Below are 16,719 nucleotides of genomic sequence, written 5' to 3'. Positions count from 1 at the left end.
CCACTGGTAACCTCCCTCCAGCCTGACAGTTCACCTTTCAGAAGGACCCGCTGTAGTCTCCCTGTTAACCAATTCCTTATCCACCTTTCAATTTTCATATTGATCCCCATCTTTTCCAATTTAACTAATAATTCCCCATGCGGCATGGTATCAAACGCCTTACTGAAATCTAAGTAAATTAGATCCACTGCATTTAATTTGTCTAAAAAATCTGTTACTTTCTGAAAGAAGAAGATCAGGTTGGTTTGGCACGATCTACCTTTTGTAAAACCATGTTGTATTTTGTCCCATTTACCATTGACTTCAATGTCCTTAACTACTTTCTCCTTCAAAATTTTTCCAAGACCTTGCATACTACAGATGTCAAACTAACAGGCCTGTAGTTACCCAGATCACTTTTTTTTTTCCCTTTCTTAAAAATAGGAACTATGTTAGCAATTCTCCAATCATATCATGGCACAATTCAGTACATGTGGCAGTATATGGTCTGGAGAGGCCAACAACTGTGAAAACAAAAAGTTGTTTAAGGCAGGAACGAAATACATTGGCAGAGAGATACACTGAAGCTTCAGGAATGCCTGGCTTCACTATTCCATTGATTTCAGTGCTTCATCTCATGGCATTAAAAACATTAAATGAAGAAAAGAATGATTAAACTAAAATCAAATGATTCTATCATTAAGGCCTTCAATATGCAAAAATGAGATAAATGAATACATTTGTAGCATTTGTCCATATAGCCATAAAGTGAGGAAAGGCTTATTACGCCTTCTCATTGTGGCCAATTAAATGAAAACCTATGATGGAGCATTGGGACCTAACACATAATAGAATCCTGACACTGATTAAAATGATCAAATTGCTGATTCATTCAGGAAGAAGCTGAAAGATTAATTCAAAAGTCAGGTGAAGAGGCAGTCAGCAAGAGCTCAGCAATCAATGTTTAACAGTGCCTGTTTTCTCTTGGACTCAGATTTAAGGGATCACTTGGTTCAGGGGAGGAAGATGGCAACCTTTACATGATGTGTACATCTAATGGAACAAACCAGCAGAGCTCGCTTACAGAGCAACTGGCTCCCACAGGGATCTATCTTGGCACTCTAATATTTATATTAGTGACATGCCATTGGCCCAGTCATGGAAATTTGGATATGCAGATGATCTTATGCTCACCATCCAAGCAAGCACTTTCACCCAACTGGGATGCATTCTCACAGATATGACAAAAGTAGTGGAGTACTACTGGTTATGGAAACTGACTAAATCCTCAAAAAATAGCTGGTCTTCACATTCCACCTGAGCACCCACCATGCAAAGAAATACCTCAATGTCACCTTCTGTGACATAAAACTCAAGCATGAGGATTTTCTGAAAGATTTTTGTGCGGTTCTGGCTCACAGCCCCACATACCACCAATATCTGACAAAGACCGCTGCAAAGATAAAGGCTAGGAACAAAATAATCAGACACAAACTAGTCAGGATCAGCTGCTCGCCCATTGTTGGCAGCCACCTTGGCACTCATATTCTCAACAGCTGAATACTTTGTACTGGCAAGGGTTGGTAGAGTACATATGAAACTTTTTAACATGCGATTGAATGCTCCTATGGGAACTCTCACAGGCATATCTTAACTCCATCCCCTCCAAAGATAACCAGCAATAATACAAGAATACAACTGTGTGATAATAAGCCCAGACTTGCCCATCTATGACAATCTCCAACCCCTCCCCCCAAGATGCCACTTTAATTTAGAACTCCTTTTGGTTACTAACCAAAGCTCTTAACACCTTTGGACTATCACTAAAAGACAAGTAGTGGAGGCTGTGGGGAAACAACAGGGTCAAGAATCAAGACCTGATTATGGATCCCACAGACCAACCACCCAGCTTCACCATGCCACTTAACATCTGGATCACAGCGAATGTCATCAGAACTTAATACGGGTGTTGCAATTACCTACTACACAAGTGGAAAATGAAGAGTAGTCCAATATGAGAATGTGGAGAAGACATCCAAATCATGGAATATCTAGTGAACCGCTGGCCCTCTAAGATCCTTCTCTGGAGGGACAGCCTTGATTCATTCCACGTCACCAGAAACCATAGAGTGAATTACAAGCTTGGACATCAACCTTAATATTGCTTTCCAAGCTGCTATGTGAAAGAAGATGACAACTCTGGTAACATCATTCAAAATATTTAGTCTTATTGTAAAATAAAATCAGTTTTCAGCAGTGCATGTACAGTCCAGATGATTTCCTCAGTTAAAGGCAGCATTTGTAACTTAAATGTCTCAGATACCTATAACAGTACATGAATGTTCCCAAAGACAGGTATTTAGCTGCCTGCCACTCAGCTCTATGATTATAGTTCTGAAATTCTGATTTACTGACACTAAAATAGCTTTTTTCCTAAAGTACACCTCTGAACTGCATCGAAGCTTGCCATTTTCTGAACTCTCCAGTAATTTCAGGTCAGTGGGAAAAAAAGACTAATCATGGGTGCAAGCAGGGAGATTAGAAAGTAACAGCTAACAGATATTTTTAGATACTTCAGCTTTTAAATCAGTTTAAACCAATTTGAAAGTAGTAAATATCAGACAAAACATAGTCACCATAGAAGGGGAAGGAAGGAAGAAATGTAAATACTGAGAACTTTAATTGCCAGCTAAAAGAAAAATGAAAGCGTGTCATTCCCTTTAGCTGACAAAACAACAGAAGATGACCATATGCCTAATACATCCCTCTGAAAGCTGTGATTAGAACCTTACATGGCGACAGCCACAAAGGACAGCTACATCAAGTAGCTCTGATCTTGCATTCAGATCCACACAGGTAGAGGCTTGTGTTTATATGAAGCCCCACTGATGTCAATGGGATTGTACAGGCTTAAGGATTCAGCCACATGAATCCAAATGCAAGATGGAGGTGCAAGAGTGAGATCACAGTGGGAATGATCCTGTCTGGTGCTGAGTGCCCTTAGTTTCCATAGTGTTCAATAGTAGATGAGGGCAGTCAGCATCTCTCAGGAAGTATGCAGAACCTTGTAGGACTGGACCCACTCTAGAAGTCCTAAGAAGTGGTGTCCTACAAAATAGTACTGGCAAAAGAGAAAAGAAAAAGTTGAAAAACAACACTGGACTGGATAGGATGGAATAAATCAAGAAAACCATCTAAAATGTCTAAAGAAAAAATAAATCAAAATCAAATGGTAATAAACAATTGGGGCAGATCCACAGTCAGTGTAAATCAGCATGTCACTGTGGCAGCACTGATTTACCCCAGTGGAGGCTCTGGACCTGTGCGTGTTAGTGTGGTTTATGTTTAGAAAAGATATCTAAACATATTTCCTAAATTATTAATACAGAAAACATGCCTCTCTCTATTTCTTCAAATTCTCTTTTCATTTGCCATCTCAATGAAAGGAAAAAGTTTATTAACAAACAGAATTTTTGTATAAATTTTTAAAAAATGGACAAAGCCACTCCTGTTGATTAACGGATTATTTATTTCCCTTGGCCGTCTCCAACTCCATTCTCCCTTGCCAGCCTGTAGGTGTTCCACTCTGATCTCTGCAAAGAGGTGAGTGATGGTACAGAATTTTGTAAAAAATGAAGACGGTCTGGGACTGATTCTCCTCTGCCCCGGTTTGATGCCAGTTTAATTCTTTTGACTTCAATAACCATCTTTTTACAGCACCCAGCACAATAGAGTCCTGGTCCACGACTGGGACTCCTAGGCACTATGATAATATAACTAATAATTAATAATCATAATCATAATCTGCAATGTAAAGCTGATGAAGTGGAGTGGAGAATCATGTCTTACATGGTTACTTCTCCTTCCGACTGTGAACATTTGTATGACAGAGAGAGTTCGCTAAAAGTTGTTTAAGAATTTATGGCCTGTTAAAGACAAGTCTCTGTACAAGGAGGAGGGGGCTGCAAAGAGAAATTAAAATCTGATAGTGAAGAAGCAGTAGTCTACATTTATCAAGAATAAATGTTTCCTTTTAACTCATACATTCAATTACCTTTATTGTCATTCATAAAAAATATCAAAACCATAAAAGATACTTAATGAGATTTAAAGGTGCTAGCCTTAATCTCAATTTCATCAATACTGTACTAAATTAAGTCATTCCTCACTTCAGTATAATTAAACACAAGTCAAATATCACTAAGATGCATTTATAATATTTTTACTTCCTAATATTGTGAACAATATATATTATAAGCTTTAGCAAACATCCAATTTTATGTTCACAAATTCTACTTGTGTATGCTTGTGCTGAGCCCAATCCTATGCCCATTGCAGTCAAAGGAAAGACTCCCATTGACTTTAGTGGCCACTGAATTAGGTCCCATCATTTAAGAATCCATTGTTATAGCTTCCTGACAGAAAGATCTATTAGGTTGTAGAATATTCTCCCAAGGGAAGCGGTGAAATATTTAAAACTAGACTGGACAAAGCAATTGAAGATATAATGTATGGAACAATCGTAGGATCATAGGACTGGAAGGGACATCAAGAGGTCATCCAGTCCAGTCCCCTGCACTCAGGGCAGGACTAAGTATTATCTAGACATCCCTGACTGGTGTTTGTCTAACCTGTTCTAAAAACAATCTCCAATGATGGAGATTCCACAATCTCCTTGAGAAATTTAGTCCAGTGCTTAACCACCCTGACAGTTAGAAGTTTTTCCTAATGTCCAGCTGAAACCCCCTTGCTGCAATTTAAGCTCATTGCTTCTTGCCCTATCCTCAAACGTTAAGGAGGACAATTTTTCTCCTTCCTTCTTGTAACAACCTCTTATGTACATAAAAACGGTTATGTCCCCTCTCAGTCTTCTCTTCTCCAGACTAAACAAACCCAATTTTTTCAATCTTCCCTCATAGGTCATGTATTCTAAACATTTGATCATTTTTGTTGCTGTTCTCTGGACTTTTTCCAATTTGTCCACATCCTTCCTGAAATGTGGCACACAGAACTGGACACAGTACTCCAGTTTAAGCCTAATCAGTGTGGAGTAGAATGGAAGAATTACTTCTCGTGTCTTGCTTACAACACTCTTGCTAATACATCCCAGAACGTTTGTTTATTTTTGCAACAGTGTTACACTGTTGACTTATCTTTAGCTTGTAATCCACTATGACCCCCAGATCCCTTTCTGCAGTATTGCTTCCTAGGCAGTCATTTCCCATTTTGCATATGTGCACCTCATTGTTCCTTCCTAAGTGGTGTACTTTGCATTTGTCCTTATTGAATTTCATACTACTTATTTAAGACCATTTCTCCAGTTTGTCCAGCACATTTTGAATTTTAATCCTATCCTCCAAAGCACTTGGAACCCCTCCCAGCTTGGTATCATCCGCAAACTTTGTAAGTGTTCTCTCTATGCCATTATCTAAATCATTGATGAAGATATTGAACAGAACCAGACCAGAACTGATCCCTTTGGGTCCCCACTTGATATGCCCTTTCAGCTTGACTGTGAATCACCAATAACTATTCTCTGGGAACCGTTTTCCAACCAGTTATACACAACCTTATAGTAGCTCAATCTAGGTTGTATTTCAAGTGAGACAGTATCCAAAGCCTTACTAAAGTCAAGATATAACACATCTACCACTTCCCCCATCTACAAGGCTTGTTACCCTGTCAAAGAAAGCTATCAGGTTTGTTTGACAAAATTTGTTCTTGACAAATCTGTGCTGACTGTTGTTTATAACATTATTATCCTTCATTGGCCTAGATGAACACACACATCCTTTTCATTATCATTATTATTTAATTATCCAAAGGTGTGCTAGGCACCTCCCGAAACAAACATAAGACATGATTGCTATCCAGAGAAATTTTGCAAACAAATGATGGACATGATACACGAGGAAGTACTAAAACTGAAGGGTGGGGAAGAGAACAGGAGGCATATTATTGAAGCAAAAGAGCCTAGCATACAGTCCTTGGGTTACCTGAGAGGGAAAATTAAGGCAGAGCACCACAGAGCGACCCCAGACCATGAGGAAGCACTCAGGCGACAGCTGGTCCTGCTACAATGGGGGAGATGGGTAGTTAATAAAAAAAAAATGTAAACCTCAAATTAGTTCCAAGTTTTGGGACTGTCTGGAAAAGAAAGGGAAGCAGAATTGCTCCTATGATATTGAAATCTGATCCCTTGTATTTAGTAATATACCGGTTTTCCAGTAACAGTAATCCTATTATGAAAGTGTTTCCTTTATAATCAGCCTCTTTACAATCATATATATACACATGACTGTTTCATTTAATAGCACAACTATCAAGTAGGGAAGCGTTACAGTAATATATCAGAAAAAAAAGTAATGGTTCACACACTGGAGGGAGAGAAGGTCTGTTGCCGGGGTGATGACTAATTTATTCAGAAAAAAATTACAGGTTTTTAAAATTCCTTCTTACCCTTTCATAGAACCAGAGGTTGGCTAGCTTCAGTAGCTATAGCTGGTACAGAAAACAGAGAATATCCCTTCTGTATCTCAAACAATGATTATACTGTCAGAAAGAATTAAATCTCAAATGCTTCATGTCTTTCAAACCTAAAACGTGTTCTTTACAAACTACTGTGCCAGTTTTTATAGGTGTATGTCCATAACCCAGAGGAAATTTTTACTATCTTTAGAAACTTACGAGCCAGCTAGTTAACTATTACAGTTATAGGGCAGATCCAGAGCTGGTGTAAATTGGTATAGCTCTATTGACTACAATGGAGCAATGCTTATTTACACCATCTGGGTATCTGGCATATAATGTTATGACCAACAACAGCAAAATGGCTTTTTATGCCCTTAGCAGCAGGAGACATTTAAAGAGTGACAGTTGTTCCACATTCTGTTGGCAGATTTAGATTTGTGAATATCTATGAATTTGCATAGTGCGTGTTTCCTTACACTATAGCTGCTTCAAAGTGATCTTCTGCACAACAAACCTTACGTCATTTTCTTGAGCTTATTTTTCTGATTTAATTAAGGCATGCATTTGTATTTAGTAGTATATGAATAATACAGGAAATACAGGTGGCAGTACTTACCTATGATCTAAATGATGAACAGAAAGAATAACACCTGAATTTAAATGGGCTTGTTTTAGAGTCACCAAAACTGTGAATTCATATTTATTTCTTAACTTCTGAAAAAAGATTTCAGCTGTCTCTGGGGATGCTTTTACATTTCTTGAAGTATCTAAAAAAGAAACAGAAAATCATTAAGAATAGACTCTGGTTTTAAAGAGCACTCTAAATCCAAAGACCTTACAAAATAACTAGTTACATATTAGTAGTACAGTGACAAATAGGCAAGAACAGCCATAATATTACGGTCAATAATAGCTTACACACAGCTCTGGACATCAGAGCCTGTTTTAATGAAAGAGGATATATTTTCTAGGACACAAGTGCTATCCTCTGTTCTTTTTAAGTAAGTACCTTAGGCTCTTTTACCTCTCCATAGATGGACAGATGGTACCTTTAATATCTCATCCAAAGTATGGCACCCCTAACAATGCAGCTCTCCTGAACTTTACCACATAAAATGTCAACACTGGATATGAGCCTAAGCTGTCTTGTGAGACCTGAACCTTGGTCTTATGGCTTCTATAAAAATGAGCTTGCATGGTATCAAAGGACAATTAATTTTGTTTAAAAAGAGCGGCTCTTTACAGAAGGTTTACTCAATTTAAAAGGTTTCAGAGTGGCAGCCGTGTTAGCCTGTATCAGCAAAAAAAGATGAGTACTTGTGGCACCTTAGAGACTAACAAATATATTTGGCTATAAGCTTTTGTGGGCTAAAACCCACTTCATCGGATGTATGCAGTGGAAAATAAAGTAGGAAGATATATACACACACACACACAGAGAACATGAAAAAATGGGTGTTGCCATGCCAACTGTAACAGGACTAATCAATTAAGGTGGGCTATTATCAGCAGGAGGAAAAAATATTTTGTAGTGATGATCAGGATGGCCCATTTCAAACAGTTGGCAAGAAGGTGTGAGTAACAGTAGGTTAAAAATTAGCATGGGGAAATAGTTTTTACTTAAGACTGGGAGTGGATGGGTCATTACACAAAGTAAAAACTATTTCCCCATGCTAATTTTTCACCTACTGTTACTCACACCGTCTTGTCAACTGCTAGAAATGGGCCATCCTGATCATCACTACAAACGTTTATTTTCTCCTGCTGATAATAGCCCACCTTAATTGATTGGTCTTGTTACCGTTGACATGGCAACACCCATTTTTTCATGTTCTCTGTGTGTGTGTGTGTATATATCTTCCTACTGTATTTTCCACTGCATGCATCCGATGAAGTGGGTTTTAGCCTATGAAAGCTTATGCCCAAATACATTTGTTAGTCTCTAAGGTGCCACAAGTACTCCTCGGGTTTTTGGGTTTTTTTTTTTCAATTTAAAAGGTTTGCTATCAATCAATGGATTAAAACACAACTTTCGAAACCTCTCAATATAAAATTTGTAAAGATCGCCAAAATGAGTGTTGGGCATTTTGCTGATATACACACACATGTATGTGAGTGTATGCTTGCCAGAAACTAACTGTAAAAATGAAATTGTTAAAAATCCAAACACAAACAACAACAGTACAGTGTGGGGTAGATCTTCATTCTAATTTGCACATAATGTTAGCAGAGTACAAAGAGCCCAACTTTGAGTCCTACAGAGCCAAATTTAGAGAACAAGATGTCACATGATCAAAATGAAGCAACAATTCGCAGGTTTTTCATAATACATTTTACTAGGAAAATATTTAAGATATGTATTTTATATAAAGAACGAATTCATCAGAGCGTGCAATCAACCATGTAAAATCTAAATCAATTCATAAGCTTCCTGTCTTTGCAATTTGACCAGGCAGCACTAATGCAATGACATCAGCAGTAGACAACCAACTGGAATGTAAATGCTGACTTCTCAGTTGGCAATACTGGAATCTTACAAAAAGCTTACCTCATTATTCTGGAAACATGTTTTTAAGCTTTAAGAGGTACCTATAAAAGTTGTACTCTGCATCCCTAAACAAACACGTTTATTGTTTTGAAAATAAATATTTTGTAAATGTGAATAGAGGAGATGCAGAAATTTATAACCCACAGAAATCTGAGCCAAACTTATCCAGGTTTTCATACCAGGCTAAAATTTGGTCCATTTTTCTTTAACATGGTGTACCCAAGAGGCAAAAAGTTTCCTTTAAAATGCCTTTTTTATGATTTCTTGTCTTTTCTATTGTGGCTTATATAACACCCTGTATGTAGCAGACATCCATGGTATTTTAATGAAACTATTAATAAATTATGAAGCAACTCAAATGAAATTACATCAAAATGTTCATTTTTAGCCTTGGGACACTAGCAAAATGGAGTGACATAGGGTTGCATCTACAAGATGGCTTAACTGCATTAACAGTTTCTAGCAATATAAACAATTTATTTCCAACAGATAGAGAGGGGAAAAGGAAAGACACACATGGGATATCTTCTCCATCCACAATCACGAATTCTTAATGCACTTAAAATTCCTACTGAATCCACTGGGAGTGGAGGATACACAGGAAATGCAGGATAAGACCGAAGAACTAAAAGCAAAACTCCAGCCTAAGGTTAAACCAACAGAATCATCTATCAAGATGCACAAAAATACAAGCAGTGAGAGTTTTCAGAAGGGGAAGGCACACACCACCCTATCTGCAGTTAACGACAGCTGTCAGTTCTCAGAAGCTCTGACAGTCAGGCCAGCAGTTTTTATGCTTAGGGGTCCATTATTTTAGCATTAATACTACAAATATATTCCAATTAGGATCGGGGCCTATTTAGTGCCACACGTCATACAGACACATTTTGTTCTGTATTTCTATAATGCCGAGCACAATGGGATCCTGATCCATGATTGGAGTTCCTAGGCAATACAAATAATAAACAAGAATCTCTGCCCTGAAAAGCTTACAAGAAGTCTCAAAGTAATGGAGTAAGCTGCAACTCAATGTGGGTGGCAGAAGCAAGCCCTGAGTGTGTTCAGACCAGAGAATAATTGTTCTATTAACCTGGAGTGGATGGAAATTTTCTTAGGTATCTAAATTTAATGTATTAAACCAACTGAAGTAATGTTGCTTGTCTCTTGCCTCTAGCAATTCTATAGACTTCCTGCAAAGTTTATGGGCCTGGTTTTGCTCACTGGAAATTTTGCTACTGACTTCAATGGAAGTATGATCAGTCATTCTAAATCTGAATTGATATTTTTGTGTATAATTACAATAATAAGGTATAGAACAACATGCAAATCCTAGTAGGATGCTTGTGCTGTCCAATATTAACTCTGGTTGACTGACAGTGTTCCAGGCTTTCCCGTATTGCTCTGTTTTAGACAGGGGTTGCATAGGGGTCTATTGTTGCTTTGGGATGTTTGAATGCACAATAACTAGGAAAACCTATTAGTGTAAATGGGCATTCTACACAAATGGGCATTCTACACATGCAGAGAGGGGCAAATAGTCTATACAGTTGACATTTTAAAAAAAACTTTTAATAAAAGGAAGAAAAATATTGGTGAAATCAATATAATGTGCACATTAGGAGAGAATATATTATGGATGGGGAAAAAGTATTTTGAGACCAAAACTCCCAATGCTATACGCGCACATTTATACACACAATTGATTGCCTCCACACGTGTGTCCACAACTCCCATTGGGGTTACAAGAAGCTTCACACACCCATTGCTCCAGATGATCAGGCCTTTTGTAAATAAACAAACCATGGGCACTGAGTGTAACTGCCTGCTCCCATGCTCTGACCACATGCCCTTCTACCTGGGACGCGCAACCTATGTTGGGAGGGTAAGGCACGGAGCACATATTGCCAGCTCTATGCCGACCAGTGGGGGAATCCTCAGTTGCCTATTTAAGGCAGCAGTACGACTCTTCTGTGTGCTGCCTGAGTAAGGCAAAGGGACTCTAGTGTGAATCAGTTTCTGGCCTCCTTTCATTTGCAAAACATGATTCTGGCACATTCCTGAACAAGAGTTACGCCCAGCCTCTATAGGCTTTCATCACAGCTTTCTACTTGAATCTCAAATATAGGCAAAGGGATTCTCCTTTGGACCTTTGTGCTATTACATATTTTTGACCATATTAGGACGCTCTGAATCCCAACATGTTAAAGAGACAAAAATTAAATTTAACTCCCAGAATATGAAACTGCCAATCTCCTGGTCACCAAGCACCATTACTCTGGGCAGGTCTGTTTGTGCTGATTATACTGGAGAAACTATCTGTTCTTTTGAAACTAATATATAAGTAATCAAGTCTCACAAAACACAGTGTAGGCTTAGCAGTGCAGGGGTCAAAGAGGACTGCCATTCCATGGACAATATGGCAAAATTAGCCAGTAGAGTTTTCATAGTGCTCCTAAGGGAGTTAGGATATTGGACCCAACTGGAACAGTGCTCTAATAAAATAAGGCAAATCTTTTATTTAGATTATCCTTAAAATCTGAAAGTCAGTACTTGATAGATTACTTTGTCAGGTGTCAAAATTAACTGTGTACCAATATTTATTCAACATGGTAGGTAAATTTTTATGAATTAATGAAAACCCCTTATTATATGCACCTTTTCAGACATGTTAACAATCCCCAAATATCTTCAAGCAGTGGTTTTCAACCCATAGTCCACAAACCGCTGGCTGTCCGCAGACTGTGTCTAAGATCTCCAAAAGGGTCTGTATCTCCATTCAAAAATTTTTTGGGATCTGCAAATGAAAAAGTTTGAAAACCACTGTCCATTGAAAACCATAGAAAAATGAACTCTCTCGTGTAATCCAGATTAATAATTTGTGATTTCATGTAATTTACATAGGAGATTTATGCTGCACATATTTTTAGTGTAGTTCACAAAAATCTACTTAAAGCAGAGGTATAAATCACTGGAGTCTAGGGCCCCAAAGTATGTAAACTGTAAGAGCTATCAGTTTGTATGAGAAAATTACTTCTGACAGAGATACCTGAATAAAAGGTTTAACTTTATTATAATACTACAATTGCATTTGAGAGAGATTTGGACCCCTCATAACAATTCATAAATCCATATGTGTTAACAACACTCGGTTTTCAATTTCTACAAGAATAAACTCTATAGTACAATGAGAAAAAAAAGAAACACACCAAAGGATTCAATTTCATAGTCTGCTACATGTCTCAGATTGTTCCATTTAGCGGCTACAGAATGAAAATGTCCTATAGTAAAATAATGCCCATGGAGAAAGATGTATTACTAGATTTGAGATAGTCCAGTTGTCAAAAGTACCGAAAAATGGTGCCGTTAGCAGAGATTTTTTTTAAATATGCAATATTAATCCTGGTCAATAAGGATGCCAATTCATTAACTGTATGGGTAGTTTAATGCCTTTTTTCCCCAAACCACTTGCAATATAAAGTTGGGACCAAGTACCATATTCCTATTATGGCCCAATCCTGCAAGGTGCTGAGCAGCCTTAGCTCCCACTGAAGACAAATATTAAAGTGGAGGACTCTATTCTTCACATGGGGTGCTCAGGGTCTGTTAGGATCAGGCCCATGAGATGTAGAGATGTTATTTTCTGCTCTATAACTGAAGTATTGAAGCCCAGCTGACCAACCCTCAGTAATGCCAAGAAACTGCATACAAAATGTTTAAGGACTAATAACCTACTGTAGATGCTTTCTTGGCTAAAATAAAAATAGATAGTTATTAAAATAAATAGGTAGCTGCACCTAACAGATGGTATGTCTTCAATTGTTTGGGTTGTTGCTTTTTTTCCCCATTTGGAGCTAAACTTACAATATGCACCTAACTGCTGAAAGAGAATTCTTGCAAAAAGTCCTTTAAGGAACACTTGCTAATGAATCAAGCTCTGTGTTTTCAGTGTAATGTGCATACAATCAGCTTTTAATAGCTATAAATCAATTCTGCACATAAGTGAAAATTTGCTGAACTATCTGAATTAAATTCTAGTGGCTTGTAAGGGAAGAAGGAGGGCTGCAAGGTATAACAGTATGGAGAATGTAATAAGGCTAGTTTGATTTTGTACCATTTTCCAGTCCTTGGTGGAATCAGTAACATAAGCATATATTCACATTGTGTCATTTCCTCTTCCGATTACAGTGTTTGACTAAGAACGCTTTGACCGCGGATTTTTAATCCTTCTGTCTGCAAAGGACACAGGTAACCGCACTACATTTACTTTACGCTGTTCTTTAACCTAACTAGCTGATTTGCAGGGTCAGGTTCTTTTGGTAAATGAGATAGAATGGCAAGCCAATCAACATGCAGAATCTTTACGAAGTTGAAACAACAGCACACACTCTCAAGTGTAATACTGTGCATTCAAATTCATGAATCTCATTCCTGTATCAATGATTGTAATGAAACCCAAAAATGGAATAAAATGAACCAATTTTATTACAATAAAAGACTGCAATATTAGGATGCTTATTTGATTCTGCACTGGGAATGCTTTATTTTTTAAAAACTTGAATTTTTATTTGAATTGGTACATGAGATACTAACTTGTAATGCAGCATGAGCTACCTGTCTTTTACAATTTTTCCTTCCCCCGCCATCCTCTCCCAACCTCTACTAATATGTTCCCAAATGTCTGGCATGTAAAAATGTGTCATATAGAAAGGCAAAAACTAGAGACGGTGTAATTTTTCAAAAACACTTGAGCCTAATTCAATTTTTCAAAACCAAAGCCAGGGGAAGTTCAGCTCAAAAACCTATTTCATCTACAAGTAAGGGATTTGGAGAACTGGTTCCAGTTTTATTCCATCTGTAATATACTAATGTACTAATATACATTATTGTATACTAATATACTAATCCTGGAACAATTTTTGAAAGAGAAAATAGTTAAAGATATAGGGGTGAACGGTAATTGAGTTAAAATACAACATGGTTTTACAAAAGGTAGATCACGTCAGACCAACCTGATCTCCTTCTTTGAGAAGATTACTGATTTTTTTAAGAAAAAGGAAATGCAGTAGATCTAATCTACCTGGATTTCAGTAAGGTATTCGATACGGTTCCACATTTCCACAGGACATTATTAGTTAAACTGGAGCAGATGGGGATTAATATGGAATTGAAAGGTGAATAAGGAACTGGTTAAGGGGAGACTACAACAGGTCATACTGAAAGGTGAATTGTCAATCTGGAGGGAGGCTACTACTGGGATTCCTCAGGGATCAGTCTTGGGACCAATCTTATTTCACATTTTTATTACTGACCTTAGGCACAAAAAGTGGGAGCGTGATAAAATTTGCGGATGACAAAGTTGGGAGATATTGCCAATACGGAGGAGGACAAGAATATCATACAAGAAGATCTGGAGGACCTTGAAACTGGAGTAATAGAAATGGAATGAGATTTAATAGTGCAAAGTTCAAGGTCATGCACTTAGGGACTAACAAAGAGAATTTTTGCTATAAACTGGGGATGTATCAGTTGAAAGTGACAGAGGAGAAAGACCTGGTTGATCAAAGGATCACTATGAACCACTAATGTGATGCGACTGTGAAAAAAAGCTAATGCAGTCCCATCAGGCAAGGTATTTCCAGTAGAGACAGGGAATACAAGGCTCTGGTGAGACCTTATCTGTAATACTGTGTGCAATGCTAGTTTCCCATGTTTAAGAAAGATGATTCAAACTAGAACAGGTGCCAGGATGACTTGGGGAATGGAAAACCTACCGTATGAGAGGAGACTCAGGGAGCTTGGCTTGTTAAGCCTCACCAAATGAAGGCTGAGGGGAGATAGGTTTGCTCTCTATAAATACATCAGAGGGATAAATACCAGGAAGAGAGAGGAATACTGTAGTTAAGTGCCCACGTGGGCACAAGGACAAATGGATATAAACTAGCCCTCAGCAAGTTTAGGCTTGAAATTAGGTGAATGTTTCTAACCATCAGAGGAGTGAAGTTCTGGAAGGGGAATAGAGGGGGCAAAAAAACCTAACTGGCTTCGAGACTGATCTGGATACGTTTATGGAGGGCATGGTATGATGAGACTGCCTACAATGGCATATAGCTGACCTGCAACTGCTAGCAGCAAATTTCTCCAATGGCTGTTGATGGGACACTAGATGGGGAGGGCTTGGAGTTACTACAGAGAATTCTTTCCCAGATATCTGGCTGGTGGTTTTTGCAGAGATGCTCAGGGTCTAATTGATTGCCATATTTGAGATGGGGAAAGGAATTTTCCCCTGGGTCAGACTGGCAGAGAACCTGGGGGGTTTTCACCTTCCTCTGCATATTGGGGCATGGGTCACTTGCAGGTTTAAACTAGTGTAAATGGTGGATTCTCTGTAAATTGAAGTCTTTAAATCATGATTTCAGATTGTCAGTATCTCAGCCAGAGGTTAGGGGTCTATTTCAGGACTGAATAGGGGAGGTTCTGTAGCCTGCAATGTGCAGGTCAGATTAGATGATCATGATGGTCCCATCTCACCTTAAAGTCTATGAGCCTAATTCATATAGAATGACCTTCTGACCTCATTAAAGTCAATAGCAAAACTCCCATTTACTTCAATGGGACAAGGATTTCATTCTTCTTCAAAAGCGTCCACTGATTTTGATTGCCTCCATTTTTAACCAGAGACACAAGTGAAAATTTAGGCATCAATAACAAAAAAAAATTAAAAAGAAAGCAAAACTAAACGAACAAAGTGACATGAAACCAAATCACATCACATCACATAAAAGCAAGGGGAAAATTTCAGTTTGTTCTGCAGCAACTGGTGAAGTTCCAATCATCCTTGTTTTGCAGCTTTCTCTAGTCTGAATGTCAATCACGTTCTTGATGTGTAGGCCACAAAGGGATATCCTCTAATTTAAAACAACTTCACTTTACTCTGATACTTGTAGGTAAAAGTTGATGGTCTACATTTGGAAAAAAATATCCATTTATGCTGCATGTGTAAAACCTGACAATTGCACCCCTAAAATGGGTCACAATGGATACACTAATCTTTTCTACAGTCGGCATCTCAACAGAAGCTACTGTGTGCACAAAACCAATCTGGGAGCATTGAGAGAATGGACATCGCTTTCAGGCTGCAATGTAGGTGGATTCAAAAAACCCCGCATTAAGGGCTTAACTTGCATGCCTAACCTGAGTAGTTTGTATTTGCATAAGTATTCATGATTTCTTTCAAAGCACTCTGTATATAATGCTTTGTATTCTGTTGCCTGGGGACTGACAATTTTAGCTTGATTTATTAGTTTTCCTTTCTATTAATTTTATACATAGTGTGACAAAGTGGATCCTGCGCTCATAGGCAGATTTGCTCGCCTCAGAGATCTCACAGCAGCCTTCCATAATTGATTCTAGTATGTTCTTAATTGGCTCCAGGTGTCTTAATTAGTTTGCCTGTCTTAATTCGTTCTTGCAGGTTCCTCATTGCTCTAGCGCAGCCCCTGCTCTGGTCATCAGGGAACAGAAAACTGCTTATCCAGTATATCTGCCTTCTACTACTCTGCTGTACCCAACTGGCCTGGGTCTATCACAATAGTTTAAGAGACAAATTGTCATGTGACCCAATAAAACAAAAGAATAAAAAACACTAGACAATATAGTACAATATGATAGTTGACTGGGAACAACCACGCAACCTTGGGACAACAAGCAGTTACAGTTCATCA

The 16,719-nt window shown here is 38.2% G+C and overlaps 1 protein-coding gene across 2 annotated transcripts in view; it reads right to left on the bottom strand.

Moving 5' to 3' along the window:
- The window catches only part of NELL2 (neural EGFL like 2), a 238,004-nt gene that overhangs the window by 201,483 nt on the left and 19,802 nt on the right, over nt 1-16,719 (bottom strand). For both annotated transcript variants that reach the window (XM_073327999.1, XM_073328000.2), the window contains exon 3: nt 7,067-7,217. In XM_073327999.1, coding sequence (XP_073184100.1) covers nt 7,067-7,217 — 151 coding nt within the window. The remainder of the gene's footprint in view (nt 1-7,066; nt 7,218-16,719) is intronic.

This window comes from Lepidochelys kempii, chromosome 1 (genome assembly GCF_965140285.1).
Source record: "Lepidochelys kempii isolate rLepKem1 chromosome 1, rLepKem1.hap1, whole genome shotgun sequence".
Taxonomy (NCBI): Eukaryota; Metazoa; Chordata; order Testudines; family Cheloniidae; genus Lepidochelys; species Lepidochelys kempii.
The sequence above is the reverse complement of the archived record's forward strand: the minus strand, read 5'-3'. Positions and strand labels throughout refer to the sequence as shown.